General features: G+C 40.4%; 1 protein-coding gene across 1 annotated transcript; it reads left to right on the top strand.

Moving 5' to 3' along the window:
* Window positions 1-1261: 1261 nt before the first annotated feature.
* LOC133648832 (cyclic nucleotide-gated cation channel-like) lies at window positions 1262-17618 on the top strand. Its single transcript, XM_062045302.1, has 11 exons — window positions 1262-1386; window positions 1593-1667; window positions 5175-5285; window positions 5362-5553; window positions 5637-5744; window positions 5813-5919; window positions 6821-7312; window positions 7386-7660; window positions 7741-7839; window positions 16457-16834; window positions 16900-17618. Exons 2-11 carry the CDS (start codon window positions 1594-1596, stop codon window positions 17080-17082), a joined length of 2019 nt encoding a protein of 672 aa, XP_061901286.1. The 5' UTR covers window positions 1262-1386; window position 1593; the 3' UTR covers window positions 17083-17618.
* The last annotated feature ends 1148 nt before the right edge of the window (window positions 17619-18766 follow it).

Raw genomic sequence — 18766 nt, 5'->3', positions numbered from 1 at the left:
TAGAGATGCTACCTCAGTGGAAGCATTTAAGTCCCATCTTAAAACTCATTTGTATACTCTAGCCTTTAAATAGACCCCCCTTTTAGACCAGTTGATCTGCCGTTTCTTTTCTGCTCTGTGCCCCTCCTCTCATTCGTGGAGAGGAGGGGCACAGATTCGGTGACCACAGATGAGGTGCTAGCTGTCCAAAGTCGGGACCCAGGGTGGACCACTCATCTGTGCATCAGTTGGGGACGTCTCTGTGCTGCTGACCTGTCTCCACTCAAGATGATCTCCTGCTGGCCCCACTATGGACTGGACTCTCACACTATTATGTTAGATCCACTATGGAGTAGACTGTCACAATATTATGCTAAATCTACTCAACGTCCAATGCACCGGTCCCCTCCAATGTTTCTCATAGTCATCCCACTGGGTTGAGTTTTTTTCTTGCCCTGATGTGGGATCTGAGCCGAGGATGTCGTTGTGGCTTGTGAAGCCCTTTGAGACACTCGTGATTTAGGGCTATATAAGTAAACTTTGATTGATGATTGATTGATGAATGGAAACAGCTGCAACTCCGGCCAACACAGGTAGGCGGGAACCTAGGAAGCACAAAACAAGGCGGTCAATATAAAACATGAAATGACAGGAAGCTAATTGTAAACCAAGGGTCACAGCAAAGCGTGACACAAAAATTCATAAAATCCCAAATTGATTCAATTGGACAAAAAAAAGCTCCAAAACATTGCAACTTTTTCCACAGCTTTCTGAAAAAGCTGCAGAGAATTCGGCCATTTTAAGACCGCGACGGTCAATAAAATCTAGCGAGATCCTGGTGGGACTGAACAATTACAGCATCCATCTTCCACGGCCTTTAGAAAGGATATTGTTAGTGTCGCCTGTTGCTCCACAGCATCAAACTCCTCAGTCTCCACTTTGCTGCCTGCGTCCTCATGTTGTGTTCCATCACCTAAGCACGCTTTCATGTCGATGATAGCAACATGTTGATGATCTCCTCACATGCTCACATCCCCGCGCCCACGTGCGCCTTAGCTAATGAGGAGACACACACACACACACACACACACACACACACACACACACACACACACACACACACACACACACACACACACACACACACACACACACACACACACACACACACTCTCGTGGTTCAGAGGCCACTTCAAACGAAGCTCTTGAAGTTGAAATGAAAAAAAAACCACGCACACGTGCAACACAATTTGCAATTGAAACGACGCTTTTGTCCCCGCTAGAGTGTCATGAGACCATCCTGGTGGACGTTGCAGACGTTTCACCGCAGCCTTTTTCCAGTGTTGATGATATCGCTGGCAGATAAGGACTCCTCGCCATCGGTCGAACACTCAGGAAACTAAGCAGGTGTGTACGTTTCTTGATGAAGACCTGTTGTCATGACAACTGCACATCTTGTTGCTGCGCCGTTAACCCTCCTTTTCTTTGAGTTGTTTGCTGTAAAGTGAGTGTCTGTCGTTTGTTACAACTGAAACAACTATATAGTGACTAAATTAATTGAAAATATGTTAACTAGTGTGTGTGTGTGTGTGTGTGTGTGTGTGTGTGTGCAGTATGAATTCACAGAGGTTGTCTGTGAAAACATGGACAGAGGAGGAGAGTGAGCGCGCTGCCAGCACACTCAGCAGGTACACACACACTGATCAGCTTCTTTTGAAACGTTCTGACACAACACAAGCGGTGACGTGTAGTTTAGGCAACTCCTGCGGATGCACAACTTTAAAAAGCACAAATCAACTTGAAATTAATAAAAAATGCGAAAAGTATGTGGAATAGCTGATAAAAATGGCAGTGGAATATACTGTATGTAAGAATACAAATGAGTCAAGGACAGGGGTCACCAACCTTTTTGAAAGCAAGAGCTACTTCTTGGGTAGTGATTAATGCGAAGGGCTACCAGTTCGATACACACTTAAATAAATTGCCAGAAATAGCCAATTTGCTCAATTTACCTTTAACTCTATGTTATTATTAATAATTAATGATATTTACACTTAATTGAACGGTTTAAAAGAGGAGAAAACACAAAAAAAATGACAATTACATTTTGAAACATAGTTTATCTTCAATTTCGACTCTTTAAAATTCAAAATTCAACCGAAAAAAAGAAGAGAAAAACTTAAAAAAAGAATTTATGGAACATCATTAGTAATTTTTCCTGATTAAGATTAATTTTAGAATTTTAAATTTTAAATAGGTTAAAATCCAATCTACACTTTGTTAGAATAACAAATTGGACCAAGCTATATTTCTAACAAAGACAAATCATTATTTCTTCTAGATTTTCCAGAACAAAAATTTAAAAATAAATTCAAAAGACTTTGAAATAAGATTTAAATTTGATTCTACAGATTTTCTAGATTTGCCAGAATAATTTTTGTGAATTTTAATCATAATAAGTTTGAAGAAATATTTCACCAATATTCTTCGTCGACAAAACAGAAGCTAAAATGAAGAATTAAATTAAAAAATGTATTTATTATTTTTTACAATAAAAAAAAATAAAATTACTTGAACATTGATTTAAATTGTCAGGAATGAAGAGGAAGGAATTTAAAAGGTAAATAGGTATATGTGTTTAAAAATCCTAAAATCATTTTTAAGGTTGTATTTTTTCTCTAAAATTGTCTTTCTGAAAGTTATAAGAAGCAAAGTAAAAGAATTAATGAATTTATTTAAACAAGTGAAGACCAAGTTTTTAAAATATTTTCTTGGATTTTCAAATTCTATTTGAGTTTTGTCTCTCTTAGAATTAAAAATGTCGGGCAAAGCGAGACCAGCTTGCTAGTAAATAAATACAATTTAAAAAAATAGAGGCAGCTCACTGGTAAGTGCTGCTATTTGAGCTATTTTTAGAACAGGCCGGCGGGCTACTCATATGGTCCTTACGGGCTACCTGGTGCCCGCGGGCACCGCGTTGGTGACCCCTGGTCAAGGAACATCAGCAGTGCTGTGGGACGGCGTGGCTCAGGTTATAGAGCGGCCGACCAGCAACTTGAGTGTTATTGGTTCGAATCCTGCTTCCGCCATCCTAGTCGCTGCTGTTGTGCCCTTGGGCAAGGCACTTCACCCATCTTGCTCCCAGTGCTACCCACACTCATAGCTCAAATGTAGATCATGGCTATCTCAATGTAAAGCGCTTTGAGTTAGGAGAGAAAAAGCACTATACAAATATAATTCACTTCACTGTAATGTCGGGGGTGTCCCAATACACCTTTTCCGATACTGATATTGATACGATATCAACAAGAATCATACACATACTTTTATTATTTTGTTATGTGGAATGTTACAAAAGGTTTGATCCAGTGAAATTAATCAAACAGAATAATCGTAGATATAAAAACATTAACCTATTTATTAATAACCGTCTGTCTTTAAGTTAAAATTGAGTAGTAATTGTTTTCCTGGCGACACCTAATGGCCACAATTATTCATCCAATCTTGTTTTGATGACAGGCAGACAGATTAGCATAATGTTTAATGTATGTATAATCAAAAGTGCTAAAAACAACTTTATATAAAGTATGCTGTTCTTAAATTCAGTGTTTCCTTTTCTAGTCTCGGAAAAATCTAATGATTACCTTTTAAAACGATGTTAGCTTGATATATATCTTCCTGAAGGCCACATTGCAGAGCACAGATCACTGTAATTGAATCTTAGGAATATAAATCGATAGACCAATGAGGGGGATAAATTGTCACACTTCTACTTATTACTTATGTCTAGCTTATGCGCTATTGTGTGCTTAGCTGTTGTGTAGCTGCCAGATCCAAGTAGTCTTTAGCCTACCATGTTTACCTTTGTAAATGACTTGACTGAAATACAAGAAAAGACCAACCTCAGGTGCTTGTTGGAGGACATTTAGATGTTAACTGGCTAAGGTCTGCCCAAGTAAACACGCTGCAGGACCAGAGATTTTCCAGAGTAAGTGAGGTCCTTCCTGACAGTTCTGAATTTTTGTTTTGGGGTCAATCACAGAAAATGTCTGTGAGAACAGACAGTGTGGTCCTGATAGTCCTTTCTTTCTGCCACCCTCACCACCCACTGTAAGTTTTCCTGTTCATTGACAATGCAGCAGGAGAACCATACTGTACGGGAGTAGACCAGAAGGCTCTCAATAGCTGCTCTGTACAGAAAAAAAAGAAAAAAAAAGTGTGTTGTTGTACTGTGCAGGTTTGAAATAAATACTTCAATTCAATTAAATTCAAGATGGTCAGCAAGTCTCTGTTGGGCATCCCCAACCTGATGGGACTCGTTGATGTACCGGGTGCATTCCAAAATGCGTAAGCTCTCTCTCTTCGTAGGCTACCTCCTCTCCTTTCATGCAGAGAGGGACACCATTGTGTGTGTGGATCCCCTAAAATCTACAAGCAGTCCCTTGGGTTTCATTGGGTTTTAAGTCCAGGTTATGGGAACACCAGCCAGTGGGGTGTTGGACCTCATGGTTGATCCGTTGTTGCCAGTTATCAGTCTGACGATGGTGTTGGTAGGGTGGATGGGGGAGCAGTCGCACATAAAAAAGGATTTGAGGAAGAGGGCTGAGAACACACCCCTGTGGTCTGCCAGTGTTCTGGATGAGAGTAGAGCATGTGCGTTCTCCCATCCTCACGTTTGGTGGATGGTTGCTCAGAAAGTCCCAAATTACAACTGACGGCGCTAAAGGTGGAACTTTGAATGCTGGTGAAAATTAGTGTTGGTCAAGGTCAGCAGGGGAGGCAGATTTGATTTGTGAGAGGATGAAACTCTTAAAGCATTTAAGGAAGATGAGCAGTAGTCGTTCAGACAGTTAGAGTTCGATATCTGTAGTGGCAGGCTTTTGTAGTGAGAGTTTGAAGATGATGGTGACTGCATCTGCGAGATGGTCCTAATTTTGCGTCCAAGAACACAAGTTGGATGCAGGTGCAGGTAGGAAATGTTTGCAGTCCTGGTCTGGTGGTCCAAGATTGCAAATATTGGTTCAGTTTGCCTGTGAGAGGAATTTAGAAACATTTGAAGAAATAAGCTGCAAAGCAAGGAGTTGATTTATTTATGGTCCTTTTAAGGTGATAGCAGGTTAGTTTGTTGTCTGAATAATAAAATGAATAACAATAACTTCCACTGGACACCTGATATTATCCTGTGCCTTTTGTAGAGGACAGTCCATGTGCGATGACACTTCCTCTGAACTACAGAGGATGGCAGCCGGTGATCGGAGAGACGTCAACTCCCAGAATTCCTTCCGTGGCCGAGGCGCTCTGTCCAGGTATAACACTCTTCTATTCCAAAGTAACAGGCGAACGTAAGAAGATGTGAAAAGTTTTCCTCTGCTTGGTCCGGAGGATTGTCAACATGGTGATGACTCTGAGAGAATGGGCTCAGAAGAGCATGGCGGAAGAGACCGAGCGGCCGGATTCTTTTCTGGAGCGTTTCCGAGGCCCCGCCCACATGGACATTCAAGCCCCGCCTAGTCGCTTTAGTCACAGCCGCAACAGCTCTGAAACTGAAAGCCAAATGAGACGCGCTCGTAGAAAGTGAGAACTTTTCATGCGTAGATTTTGTTGAAACGGTAATCTGATTTTGTAACTGAAGATTCATCTGACTACTTGTGCTTCAGGACGATGTGCAACAATATTATCTTGTCACCTTCGGATGATGCGTACTACCACTGGCTGATGGTGATCGGGCCTGCCGTTTTTTATAACAGCACCCTTTTAGTTGTCAGGTGGGCAGCGGGTTTTGTTTATGTTTGCACTTGCTGTCAAATGCCAACTTCAAATATTTGCTTTGTAGGGCCTGTTTTGACGAGCTGCAGATGAGGAACGTGATGTTGTGGCTGGTCATGGACTACATCTGTGATGGAGTCTACATTCTGGACATAGCTGTTCGGCTCCACACTGGTACTTTTCATGTCCATTAATGAAATAATACTAGACTGATTGATACATTACCCTTACAAGAGGATATTGTACCGTTAGAATAATAAATAATTCTGGGGAATATACAAATCCTCCATTAATGAAAGGGGCATTTAAAAATATATGCAGTGCATCCGGAAACTATTCACAACAATTCGCTTTCTCCACATGTTGTTATGTTAAAGCCTTATTCCAAAATAGAATTAATTCATTTTTTTCCTCAACATTCTTCACACAATACCTTATAATGACAGTGTGTGAAGTTTTCTTTTTTTAATTCTGCAAATGTACTAAAAATAAAAAACAAACCAATAAAAAACATAAGTACATAAGTATTCACAGGCTTTGCTCAATACTTTGTTGATGAACCTTTCTTCCTTTCCATGCTTGGAAAAACAAAGTTATGTCCATATGGCTATAAACTAATGCCAGCGAGTGAGATCAGATGTTTTGGTCACTGTTAAAGTTAAAGTACCAATGATTGTCACACACACACACAAGGTGTGGCAAAATTATTCTCTGCATTTGACCCATCACCCTTGATCACCCCCTGGGAGGTGAGAGGAGCAGTGAGCAGCAGCGGTGGCCGCACCCGGGAATCATTTTTGGTGATTTAACCCCCAATTCCAACCCTTGATGCTGAGTGCCGAGCAGGGAGGTAATGATATTTGCTATGACTACTAGGGGTTGGTAAGTTTCGTAACATGAAGTTTTGCTCGTAACAATTAGCCAAAAAACAGCCTGTTTCCCAAAAAACTATAAGCTCGATGTACCACTGTACTTGTTTTCTGTTGAAGTTGTTTTATTCTGTCATGAAGACATGGTCAAGATGAGACAAAATGCACATTCATACAATCTTGGGCATTCATTTGTGTTTGTAAAGGTTTCTTGGACCAGGGGTTGATGGTGAAAGATGGTCAACGTCTGAGGGAAACTTATATACGAACTTTACAGTGCAAGCTCGACATCTGCTCCATCCTTCCGACTGACCTGCTGTATTTGACCTTTGGCGTCGGTTACACTCCCCTTCTTCGGTTCAATCGTCTGTTGCGCCTTCCCAGGCTGTTTGAGTTCTTTGAACGCACCGAGACAAGAACGGGCTACCCGAACACTTTCCGCATCTGTAAACTTGTGGTGTACATCCTGGTGATCATCCACTGGAATGCCTGTGTGTACTACAGCTTCTCCAAAATCCTTGGGTTGGGATCGGATTCTTGGGTGTATCCCAATGCCTCTGATCCAGAGTTTGCCTCCCTGACCAGAAGTTACATATACTGCCTGTACTGGTCTACATTGACCCTGACTACCATTGGAGAGACTCCACCTCCTGTTCGAGATGAGGAATATCTCTTCCTGATATTTGACTTTCTGGTAGGTGATTCTGTTGAATCAACAGAAGGCTAGTCTAGATCTAACTGGTGATCTGGCTATTTTTCTGTTCCAGGTAGGTGTGCTGATTTTTGCATCTATTGTGGGGAACGTTGGATCCATGATATCGAACATGAATGCTACCAGAGCATCATTTCAGGCTCGTGTGGATGCTCTGAAACATTACATGCACTTCAGACATGTCAACAAGGTGCTCGAACAGCGTGTGATTCGCTGGTTTGACTACCTCTGGACTAATAAGAAGACGATAGATGAACAGGAAGTGCTGAGGAGCTTGCCCAGCAAACTAAGAGCAGAGATTGCGATCAACGTCCATCTGGACACGCTGAAAAAGGTAAGGCCAAGACATGAACCAGGATAAGGATACAGTATGTTCAGGACCCAGTTTTAATTTTTCGTTGTGTGCATGAATAGGTGCGGATTTTCCAGGACTGTGAGGCAGGCCTCTTGGTAGAGTTGGTGCTAAAACTTCGACCGCAGGTTTACAGTCCAGGGGACTACATCTGTAGAAAGGTTTGTTTTTGCAGGAATCGTATGTGGATATTTTAACACCAGTTCAGTTCCGTTCAGTTTATTTATCTATTTATATAGCACATTTAAAAACAACCCCAAATGGCCAAAGTGCTGTACAGACATAAGAAACTATTTGAATTTAAAAAAAAGGGCACATAGTGCCACATTTACATTGTAACACAGAAGGATGAATAAAATACAATAGTAAAATATATACCTTAAAAGAAGTGCAGAATATATATCACCTAAATATAAAAATCTAATAAATAAATAAAACATTTATAAAACAAGAAATAAAAACGACCAAGATATCCTGTCTAACTGGATTTGAATGCCAGGGAGTAAAAATACGTTTTTAACCTAGTTTTAAATTGGCTCAGAGACTGGTAGGATCTAATAGTTAGTAGAGAAGGCTCTATCTCCTCTGGTTTTGAGTCTGTTTTTTGGGACAGCCAGGAGGAGCTGGTCTGAAGACCTCAGGGTCCTGCTGGGAGAATTAAAGCTGCAGCAGCTCAATAAGATAGGGCGGTGCTACTTGGTGTAAACATTTAAAAACAATAAGTAACTGGGAGCCAATGAAGGGAGGCCAGTACAGGGGTAATGTACTCACGTCGTTTGGTTTTAGTTAAAAGAAGAGCAGCGGAATTCTGCAAGCGCTGCAGCCGCTGGAGAGAGCCCTGATCCAGGCCTACGTACAATGGATTACAGTAACAAATGTACTGTTTTATTTTTGCAAGGAGTCGTAACTTAAATAATCTAGATTTAATGACAGAGGTAATTTGTTTGTCCATCTTAAGCAAGCTGTCAAAAATAACTCCAAGGCTCCTTGATGATGTGTGGCAATATGAGGACAGAGAACCAATAGCGCTGTCATGTCCTTGCAGCGGGTTTGTTTGACCTAATATGACGATTTCTGTTTTATTTTTGTTTAAGTATAAAATTATGGTGCCCAACCATTCCTGTACATCATGCAAACAGTTCTGCAGAGTAGTCATAGCAACCTGGTTATTGCTTATTATTACAGGCAGATATATTTGAATATCATCTGCGAAACAGTGAAAGGAGACATATTGTGCTTTTTAAAAAACAGCACCCAAGGGAAGCATTTATAAAATAAAGAGGACAGGTGCCAAAATTTAACCTTGGGGTACACCATACTTAAGGGCAGACTCAGAGGAGGAGTATTGGCCTAGGTTTACAGAAAAACTCCTGCTAGTCAAAAACGACTGGAACCATTTTAGAGCAGTACCCTTAATACCCACACAAGACTCAAGGCGAGTTAAAATAATGCTGTGGTCTACCGTATCAAAAGCAGCAGTGAACCTGAGTCCACAGCTAAAAGCAGGTCATTAAAAACTCTTAAACGGGCAGTTGCTGTGCTATGTTGTGAGGTGGTTTCTTACAAGTCGGTTACAGACGGTGACTCCAGTTTCGGCCCGTTTGTTGTTCATTTGTTTTGCTATGCATTTTTTGTTTCCAAGACATATTCCTTTACGTTAATGTTGTCTGTCTATCTGTGTTGGCCCCGCAATGAGGTGACGACTTGTCCAGGATGTACCCCGCCTTCCGCCCGAGTACAGCTGTGATAGGCTCCAGCACCCCCCGCGACTCCGAAAGGGATAAGCAGTAGAAAATGGATGGATGGATGCATTCCTTTACATTTTCTGTCTTGATGCTTTGATATTTTCCTTGGATATACCAAAGTGGTTGCCCTTTACAACCTTCCCATGTTGTTTATACTTCCAACATTGCGTGATGATTTACCTTCTTAAAGTAGTTAGATAACCCTCTCCACTATTTCAATTGACATCTCTCGTGTTGGAGCCATGATTCATGTCAATCCACCTGGTGCAACAGCTGTACAAGGTCTGAACACTCCTTTTTAACTGCAGACTAATGAACATATTTAATCTGATGTATGCGTTGTCGAGTTACTGAATCAATACGTGAGTCCAGCTGTACTTTATAACGTGGATACTTTTATTAGCTCAAGCTCAATCACAACAAGTGTCCTCTCTAACTCACTCCCACACTGTCTCCCGCTCCGTCGCACACCGTGACGTCATAGCCTGTCGACTCTGTAGTTCTCCCATAATACAATCACACCACACGCGTTAGCTCTGGAAATGGAAATTTACAGGGCAATTTCATAATTTCGTCCTCCGAATTAAGTGATTTCATTTTTTTCACTCTGCTTGATCTAAAAATGAAACGGTTACTGATGACCACAATGTATATTGTTGATTCCTTTTGGTGTTCCTTAAAACCAAAAAGTTGCCATTTGAAATGACTACAGTTTTGTGTCATGTCTGTTAGCTCCCTTTATTCTACAAAATCAAACAATTGAATGAACATCCTCCACGACTGGTGATTTCAAAACTGTAGGACCGTTGGAGAACACAACCGAGGAATTATGTCTCACAGCTGGCCTGGGGATTCTGTGTTCCCCCTGGGGAACTGAAGAGGTGGCCGGATACCAGGAAGTCTGGCCTTGCATACTGAGACTGGTGCCTATGCGACCTGCTCCTGGATATATAGAATACAAATGTATTAATGTGCTGGTTGATATTACTAGTCCTGTGACAAGAGCTCGCAGTGGACAATCCCCCTCACATCCCAGAATTCCATTAACATCAGCAGTAATGGAATTTTTCGGACAGAACTTGTTCGTTTTACACCGTAGACTTTTCTCCTCCACCTGAAAACAAGGAACCTGAAAATATAATTGGTCTAAATGTTCATCCAAACTTTAATTTACTAGTTAGCTGTGATAAGAATAATACATATTAAAAGGGAACTGGGGAACTTTTTTGAAATCTTGCACAATCCTTATGTAAGACAAGAACGCATATGTTTTTCTTTTTTTATGCATTTTAAGAGGTGGCTAACAATGCAACTAATGGGATTACACTATTGTGCCCATAAAATAACAGCCAAAATCCGCCAACAATACGGAATTTATAGAACCTTTATTTAACCAGATAAGAAAACCCATTGAGATCAAGATCTCTTTCACAAGGGTGACCTGGCCAAGAGGTCAACAGCACATGTCACAGAGCAGTTTCAAAATAAATACATTAAGACATACATTTTAAAATACATAAGAGAACTGTAAAACAACAGAGATTTACATCTTTAAAAACACAGGCACTGTGCAAACGTCTCTCGCTGTTTGTCCCTCAGGACAGAACGGAAGGCTCCAAATGGAAGTAGTTCTGTAAGTTTCAGTTTCGTCTGCAATTCATTCCATGCCATAGGGGCAGCAATGCCAAAAGCTCTTTTGCCAAATTCAGTCCGTACATGAGGAACAGTTAAAACATACAAATTGTTAGAACGTAATGCGTAAGAGCTGCTTTTTCTTTGTAACAGAGTACACAAGTATGGAGGTATTAAACCTAAAAGAGCCTTATAAATTAAAGTCAGCCAATGTGTGTATCTGTGTGCACTCAATGAAGATAAGTCTGACTTCATATACGGTTGACAATGGTGGGTGAGACTACGACAGCCAGTAACAAATCTTAGTGCTGAATGAAAAACAGTGTCCAAGGACTAGAGGCATTTAGATGAAGCACTAAAATAAAGCACATCTCCATAATCAATTACAGGCAAGATAGTTGCTGTCACCAATTTCTTTCTGACTTTAAGAGAGAAGCAGTTTTTATTTCTAAAAAAGAAACCAAGCTTTACCCTAAGCTTAGAGACCAAGTTGTTAATATGGGCTTTAAATGAAAGCTCCTGATCAAGAGTAAAACCCAAGTACTTGTAATTTAAGACCTGCTCTATAGGGTTTCCATTTGATGTTACAATATTTGGAATATTTTCCAGTAGCACCCTTGAATGAGAGAAAACCATTACCTTGCTTTTATCTGTATTTAAAACCAATTTAAGATCAAATAAGCGAGCCTGGATGACATCAAAAGCAGCTTGTAAAAACTCAAAAGCCTGAGTGATGGAGGTTGAACAGCAATAAATAATGGTGTCGTCTGCATAAAAATGGTACATTGCATTTGACAAATTATTACAAAGATTATTTATGTAGATAGAAAATAAAATGGGCCCCAGCACTGAGCCTTGTGGAACGCCTTTGGTAATGTCCAGTAATGAAGAGGTGGTCCCAGCCACCTGTACACATTGTGTTCTGCTGGAGAGATAGTCTGTGAACCAAGCAGCTGCATTTTTAGATAATCCAACGTGATGAAGGGCTTGAATTAACAGACTGTGGTCTACTGTGTCAAATGCTTTTGACAAATCAATAAATAGGGCGACACAATATTTCTTGCCGTCTACAGCCTCGATTAAATCATTGAAGACCTTAAGAGCAGCTGTAATAGTGCTATGCTGTTTTCTAAAACCAGATTGAAATGGAGATAAAATATTGTTTGATTCTAAAAAATCCTCTAGCTGGTTACTGATGATCTTCTCAAACAATTTTGCTAAAATGCATAATTTAGAAATTGGTCTGTAATTATTTATATTTGTGGGTTCACCCCCTTTTAGCAGGGGAAGAACAAAGGCCGATTTCCAGATTTTTGGAATGCTTTTACTTGTTAGACTTAGGTTAAAAATATGCCAGAGAGGCTCAGCAACAAAATCAGCAGCCAATTTTAAGAAAAAGGGTTCAATTTGGTCAGGTCCTGCTGCTTTAGTTGTGTCCAGGCTCTTTAGTGCACTGTTTACCTCGGATATTGATACAGGTGTGAACTCAAAAGTGCAGGTGCTGCGTCTATTTACAGCCTGTGGTGTATTTGGTATATTAACATAGTTAAACCAACATTTGACAATTGAGGATTCAACGACTCAAACAAGGATCCGGCAGAAACAAAATACTCATTAAAACAATTTGATATAGTTGTCTTATCAGACAAAGTACCAGATTGAGTAATTAAAGGACTTGGAAAGTCATTTGTTGTCACATGATTTAAAGAAGCTTTTATGGTTTGCCAAAACTTTTTGGGATCATTTATATGTTTTTTGCATTCATGCAGGTAAAAATCAGACTTGGCCCTCTTAACAAGCGAAGTACATTTATTTCTAAGCTGGCGGAAGCTAAGCCAGTCAGCCTCTGTCTTTGTTTTTCGAGCCCTGGCCCAAGCAACGTCTCTCTCTTTGAGAAGGTTTCCAATTGCAGAGGAAAACCAGGGATTATTTCGACCTTTAACTCTTAAGTTTTCGAAACTTAGCATGTTTATTGACTATACGTTGAAATTCATTATAAAAGTATTTCAACGCTATCTCAATATCATCAATTAAAGCAACTCTGTTCCACTGAAAGGCAGCTAAATCGTATATAAAAGCTGGGAGGCAAAAGTTTTTAATATTTCTTTTGCATGTAATAGTGGGTTTTGATTTTGGTAGCTTGCAGTTTCTTACAGCTGCAATTGTACAATGGTCACTCAAGTCATTGGCAAACACCCCAGTGCCAGTGTACTTATGGGGAGCGTTGGTTAGAATTAGATCAAGTAAATATGATTTTGAGGAGTTTTTAGTATTGGGTCGAGTTGGGGAAGTGATTAATTGAGTTAAGTTTAGTGAGTTGCATACAGCTTTAAGGTTATCAGAAGAGGAAGTCAACCAGTCAAAATTTAAATCGCCAACAGGGAGAAGTTCACTAGCTTTTAACCCACTCATAAAGGATTCAAGCGAGGCAAGGGCTTCAGTGGAGGCAGAGGGAGGTCTATAACAGCCTACAATTGCGAGAGGTTGGCCATGTGAGAATTCAAGCTGCAGGGCAAGGAGTTCAAATTGTTTAGTGATTGACAGTGATGATAATAAGGTAACATTAAATTTGTTTTTGATATACATAGCCACTCCTCCACCTTTTCGAGGACGATCGCATCGGAAGACATTATATCCATTTATAGCAATGTCCTTGCCAGAGACTGCTTTGGTTAGCCAGGTTTCTGGTAAGATAAATATGTCTGCATTGGTTGTTTGAATCCAGATTTTGACTAAGTCTAATTTTGGCAGTAGACTTCTAATATTTGAATGAATTAAACCAAGACCTGACCTAGCTCTAAATTCATCAGGAGTACTGATGTTGTACAAAGCTGGGCCTGGATTTGGTTGCACATTGCCTGATAGAAAAAGTAAGAGCAATATAAAAATGTTTCGTTTCATGTGGCAAGGTAACCCGATGACAACATTACTTGGCTTCACAATGTCAAAATGAGTAATTTCAGAAGGAGAAAAACATTTATTTAACACAGAAATACACCATAAATGAAGCTGGTTAGAATTATTTAGCACTGACCCACATGTAGATATCAATAAGCTTTGTGTAAATGCTGTAGTTTCGTAGGACCAGGTGATTGTTATTGCGTTCGGTAGAGTTAAAGGTTGGTGGAGCACCTGGTCAGGTACCCCACTACAATTGCAGAAAACAAGTCCAGGAAAAAGCATTAATATTAAATACAGAGCTTTTGTCAAAGTCATTGTTAAATTGTTTTACTACCTACCCAGGTCCAATATTCAAAGTTCAGATGTCCAGGCTACAGCAGTTGGAAGGCCAAGCTAAGGCTAGCAAAGGCCCAGCCTTAGTCAGTCTGAGGCTAAGATAGATCCAGGCTGTGGCAGATGGAAGGCCAAGATGAGCTAGCAGACCCAGTCTGTAGGCAGTGAGAGGCCAAGCTGGGGCTAGGTTAGAGCCAGGCTGTGGCAGATGGAAGGCCAAGATGAGCTAGCAGACCCAGTCTGTAGGCAGTGAGAGGCCAAGCTGGGGCTAGGTTAGAGCCAGGCTGTGGCAGATGGAAGGCCAAGATGAAGCTAGCAGACCCAGTCTGTAGGCAGTGAGAGGCCAAGCTGGGGCTAGGTTATAGCCAGGCTGTGGCAGATGGAGGGCCAAGATGCAGCTAGCAGACCCAGACTGTAGGTAGTGGAAGGCCAAGCTGAGACTAGGATAGATCCAGGCTGTGGCAGATGGAAGGCCAAGATGAAGCTAGCAGATCCAGGCTGTGGCAGATGGAAGGCCAGGATGAAGCTAGCAGATCCGGTCTGCAGCTAGCAGATCCTGTCTGTAGGCAGTGGAAGGCCAAAATGAAGTTAGCAGACCCCGTCTGTAGGCAATGGAAGGCCAAGCTGGGGCCAGGATAGATCCGGGCTGTGGCAGGTGGAAGGCCAAAATTTCAGCTAGCAAAACATCTCCTGGCTTCAGCAGGTCAAAGGCCTCCAGATTTCCAAATCCAACAAAAGCAGTCAGAAAGGCCACTTTTTGGAAGTAAGCCTTCATTCATCAAATGTTACGCTTAAAACTAGTACAATTTACTTAATTTGGCTAAAAAATAAATTAAAACAGATATAAATTCAGACCACTTTGACAAGCAGACAAACAAAAGACAGTGCTGTCGGCCATCTTGTGACCTTAATATTTAGTATTAGCGATACTGTTATGATAAACACTAATGCAGACAAACTATTTTTAGCGGCGCCGTGATAACAGAGCGCTAACTAGCCTATGCAGCTACAATATTGACATATTGAGCTGGTGAGTTGCTGCATCCACTATGAGTTAGGGAAAGTTAATTCTAGATTACAAATCTTGCCTCTCACTTGTATAGTAGAAGGTTGTGGCCCTAAACCAAGGAGGAGTTAACTTTGACATTCAACTAAGACCCAGAGATGCAGAGAAAGACACAGAAAAAACCCTTGTTTGCAGCCACTTATTTTTTTATTTGACCTCTGGGTAGATTATGATTAATTCTTCATCCAAACGGAAAATATGTACACATCTCATCAGTCGGCATCCCAGTGGGAGCAGACATTGTACAGTAGGTGATTGTTTTATTATGTTTGTAATTTGTATTTCTTGTTCAGCAGTTAGCAAAGTTCTAAAACTTGTAGGTCATCCCCCTATATTCAGGCTCAAAATAAAAGATTCTGGATCATTATTTGTCTCAAAGTAGTCTTGTTGGCTCTCATGAAGTCTGTCAGGATCAGTAGTTGTTATTGAAGGGAACGCAATCACAAACGCAGTCACAAAATCATTACGCCACTGTGTGCTTAAAATGACCAAAATAGTTAAATATTACATTATTATGAAAGTCCCTGTCACTACATTACATATATACTTACAGCGTGTATATAAAACATTGATAGATGTTTTTGGATGTTTTTCTTAGAGCACTTGATAGGCAGAATAGAGTGACTCCAATTAGCACCATTGTTAGCTGACTTTTCCCAATGTTCATTGTCGAGTTAGAATGCATAAAACAAAGAGGAGCAACATAAAAACACAACATATACGTCTCAGAGTAAAATATTTTATTATTTCACACATGATAACTTTTAGCATGCTAACATTAGCATGGTAGCTTTTAGCCAATTTCTCATGTATACGTCTCATAGTCAAATATTTTGTTATCTCAGAGTTAAATATTTTGTTACTTCCCGCATGATAACTGTTACCATGTAAGTGGCTAATGTTAACATACTAGCTTTTCAGCTAATTTTACAGGTATATGAGTCAAAAAGTCTATTTCACATATGTTAACTTTAGCATGTTCGTATGCTAGCTAATTTTGCCCATTTTGCAGGTCTCCACCCAAGAGTCATACTTTGTATTATTTGACACAACTAAAATTGCCTTTACATGTTGCTACTCATGTCTTTTTTCCTTGTCAAGGGAGATGTGGGTAAAGAGATGTACATAATCAAAGATGGCCACCTTGCAGTGGTGGGGGACGACGGAGCCACCCAGTTTGCTGTTCTCACGGCAGGCAGCTGCTTTGGAGAAATCAGCATCCTGAACATCAGCGGCAGCAAGATGGGGAACCGCCGCACAGCGAATATTCGCAGTCTGGGATACTCTGACCTTTTCTGCCTTTCCAAACAAGACTTGATGGACGCGCTGCAGGAGTTCCCTCACGCCAGGGCCCAGCTGGAGCAGAGGGGCCGCGATATCCTGCAGAAGGAGGGGCTCCTGGAGGAAATCAACGTGTCTGCAGGGGAGGAGCTCGGGGAGAAGGTGGAGAGGTTGGAGACCAGTCTGGACCGGTTACAGGTCAGTAGCCCCGCCCCCCACATGACTTACCACAAAACTTGATGAACATTTTTTCTCATTTTTAGACCAGCTTGGCGCGTCTGCAGAGTGAGTTCAACTCTTCTCAGCTTCGAATAAAACAGCGAATCACGGCCCTTGAGCACATCACCACGGTAACCACCGGCAGTGGCTTTCTGTCAGACACGGACTGCAACGACAGCGCCTCTGGTGGTGATGGAATGCGGAGCGAAATCAATATTCGCCTTTAACAATGCCGTCTATGAAAATAACAAATTCTATAGTCGTAGTCTTATTCTTAAGTTTGTGTGTTTTTTGTTTTCAGTCCTGTCACTTTTTTTGTGTGTAAAGGCACTAAAAATAACAAAACAATTTAATGGAATTTAGTTATAATCACATTCACATTCAAAACATAAGCATTTATTTTGTAGTTCTTGTGGTGTAAGAGAGAGTGTATTGTGGGACCGTTACAACTTCAAATAAATATTAAATATACGCCCTATCAAATATTTATTGTGTTGACAGTAGATCAAGGGTGCCCAAATTCTAATTGGCCATTGCCTCTTGGCGACAGTAAAATGTATTCATTTTAAGTAAGATACATTACCATATACTACACAAGTAACTACAATGGTTTTTTTTTAGTAATCTACGACACCTGTGTACTTTGCTTTGAGGTCTTTCTTGAAATCCATAATGTTTTCTAACTTTCTTTATCAAAGTACTGGCACTCGCTACTTTCTTTGGTCCCATGGTAGATTATTTTGTAGTAATACTCAATAAAAAAAAGTACAGAGACTGAATCACAAATGTGTGGATTTGTTGGTTTGGACACTCCATTCTGAGGAATTTTACACATGGCTCAATTTTTGGCCATACAATAACTGCGTCGGTATACAAAAACCGGGGTAAAATTTTGTCTGGAATTTTTGGCAAAAACCGATTCATACGAAAACGAAGGTACTTTATTTTATTTGTTTTATCAGCTATAAAACAGAAGATGTTGTTTTGTTCAAACAGTTAGCATATACAGTAAACCCTTGTTTATCCATGTTAATTAGCTTCGGGCCTTACTGTGGGAAATTGATTTCCGCAACCTAGGAATTATTCTTTATAAATTAACTATTTTCATAACTAGATCATAAGAAATCCATTTACGACTTCCTAAATCTTTTTTTTTTAGCATTATGAGCGCCCAGTAGACATGAATTAACACTCTTTGCTAATTTCTTACACTCTTTTAACCCAATATGGTTATGCTGTTGGAGGTTGAGCTAATCATTGGCCACGATAATGAACAGATTGACCAAAAATATATATGTAAAATTAAAGGCTAAAAGACTTAATTAAATATGGATATTTTTAGTTATTTTGGCTTTTCTTATGCTTGAAAATGCTTAATTTAGGCCAAAATTATGTAGAATATGCCTAAAAATCTGTGATAGAGTAAAGTCGCAAACTTTGAAGTGCAATGTAGCAAGGTTTATTTAGGGTAGAATACCGGATTTGGTACTTTTATAGTTACTGACTTAATTTCGTTGGCCCTACTGCGTACCGATTCACGTAAAATCAAGCAGTACCATATTTTGATAGTTTTGTTGCACATGACGTCTCCAGTCAACTTCAATCTGTTCTTGGTCACAGTCACCCTCGCCTCGCGTTGTGACCTCCAACCCTGCCGATGGTGTCACAATCCAGTACTGCCTTGACGATAGTCTTTTCAACCTTCAGCGTCTTTAAGCCAAGATAAAGATCTACTCGGAGATAATCTTCGATTGACAGTATGCAGATGATGCGGCCTTCCCCAGCCACACCCTAGATTGTCTGCAGCGCAGTCTTGATGTCATCACTGAGACTTATCGTTGGGCTGGCAATCTTCTTCAACACCAAAAAGACCTAAATCCTACCCAGTGTTCCACTGGACAATGCACCAAT

The sequence above is a fragment of the Entelurus aequoreus genome, linkage group LG04, assembly GCF_033978785.1.
Source record: "Entelurus aequoreus isolate RoL-2023_Sb linkage group LG04, RoL_Eaeq_v1.1, whole genome shotgun sequence".
Lineage (NCBI taxonomy): Eukaryota > Metazoa > Chordata > Actinopteri > Syngnathiformes > Syngnathidae > Entelurus > Entelurus aequoreus.
Note: the sequence above shows the minus strand (reverse complement) of the source record. Positions and strands in the feature narration are given on the sequence as shown.